Source organism: Tribolium madens, unplaced genomic scaffold, assembly GCF_015345945.1.
Source record: "Tribolium madens isolate multiple individuals breed KSU strain unplaced genomic scaffold, Tmad_KSU_1.1 Scaffold_2;HRSCAF=44;Tcas5.2_LGX, whole genome shotgun sequence".
Taxonomy (NCBI): Eukaryota; Metazoa; Arthropoda; class Insecta; order Coleoptera; family Tenebrionidae; genus Tribolium; species Tribolium madens.
In genome coordinates, this window is record NW_025400995.1 from 1,721,663 (window position 1) to 1,723,101 (window position 1,439).

Sequence of the window (1,439 nt, forward strand, 5' to 3'; positions counted from 1 at the left end):
AATTGTAAAAAAACATATACAAGATCATCAGTATCAATAAATAAACATAAAAAAATGTCAAATGTCAAAAAATAAATGTCAACATTTTTTGACAGAATTTTTTAAACATTTTATTCATGTTCCTGGTATCTTATCTTACTTAAAATTTTTCTCTGGGGCGCGAGTTCTGGCGCACCCAGTATGTTCTATATTTTAAACACATTACAGGAAACTTTCAAGCAAATCGCATTTATTTTTAACGTTAACGGGAACGTTAAAATTATTTTTGTTAATTTCTTGTTCCTGAGCGGACAAATTAATAAAAAAGCCGGATAATAACAATTAGTATTATTACCAAAAACAAACGAGTGAAGTAAACACGCACTTTATGTGTGGGGTGATTTTTTTCGTAAATTTTAAAGTGTGGTCACTTGCCGAAAATAGCCCCCAAGAGATCGATATTTTTCCGGGGAGTGACCAACGCCGGCGTATAGAAAACTTGTTGCTTGTTAAACACTGGGGTGTTTATGTCCAGTAGTTTCCCCCCGTTGGTGGCGTAAATGCGATTCAAAACCCTGGCTTCCATTTTCCCCCGAACTTCGAATTCTTCCACCACTCCCATGGTTAAAGAAAGCGAGACAATGGAGTTGGAAGACCGCGACCCGAATAACCTAAGCCGCCACTTGCAGGTAACCCAAAGTTAAACTTTTCTCCAACTCCAATCAAAAACCCATAGGTGTCATGGGAGGACGTCTTCGGCGAACCCGAAGCCATCCGGAGCCCCGAATGCGCGTGGGCTGTCAGCAACCAGTGTTTCCGGTTATCTAAAAATTTTTGCTACGTTTGTCTTTCAGTTATTTGTGCCCCAATCGCGGCCTTCTGTCTCGGGATCACTTTCGCTTGTTTGTCATTTGAGGTTGGTAGCACTGTCACAGTTTACCCCAGCGCAACTGGCTGTTTTAGCATATTTGGTGTCTGACACCGTGTTTGCGAATTTGGAAGATTTCTTGCGCCGCAACGAGGAATTTTGTGACGGCTTTTGCCCACGCTGTTATCATTCCTTGTACCAGCGCTTGCGGATATTACTGGTCCGAGATTAAAGTCAAAACGGAAGCTATTTCCGCCGAGGCTGAGGGAAAAAAAGACGTTCTAGTGGTTTAATTAAGGTTTTTATGCCCACTTCCATATTTGTACAATTGTTTGAAATATATTAATTTGACAGTTTTCATGCCTGATTTATGCCACAGGGCATTAACTCTTGCGGTCACCTTTGCAAATCACGCAATATTTTGATCAATACTCTAACCTGAATTGTTAAATTAGCATTCGGTCAACGTTCGATTAGTGACAATTCGTATTTTTTACAACTATTAAGTATATACTATTAAACTATTATGGCTATTTTTTGACAAAATTTTAAAAAATAATTGTGTTTCCAGCTAAAAAAGCATTTGAAAAAA

General features: G+C 38.7%; 1 protein-coding gene across 1 annotated transcript; it reads left to right on the forward strand.

Moving 5' to 3' along the window:
* The first annotated feature begins 332 nt into the window (after positions 1–332).
* Positions 333–1,411, forward strand: LOC123006574 (caveolin-3-like). Its single transcript, XM_044401157.1, has 3 exons — positions 333–668; positions 716–895; positions 943–1,411. Exons 1-3 carry the CDS (start codon positions 540–542, stop codon positions 1,138–1,140), a joined length of 507 nt encoding a protein of 168 aa, XP_044257092.1. The 5' UTR covers positions 333–539; the 3' UTR covers positions 1,141–1,411.
* The last annotated feature ends 28 nt before the right edge of the window (positions 1,412–1,439 follow it).

Excerpts from the sequence above, each read along its gene's own strand:
- LOC123006574 (XM_044401157.1), top strand. The coding sequence starts at position 540 with ATGCGATTCAAAACCCTGGCTTCCATTTTCCCCCGAACTTCGAATTCT. Across the intron at positions 669-715 it reads ACCTAAGCCGCCACTTGCAG|GTGTCATGGGAGGACGTCTT; the intron begins GTAACCCAAAGT and ends AAAAACCCATAG. Across the intron at positions 896-942 it reads TCGCTTGTTTGTCATTTGAG|CATATTTGGTGTCTGACACC; the intron begins GTTGGTAGCACT and ends TGGCTGTTTTAG.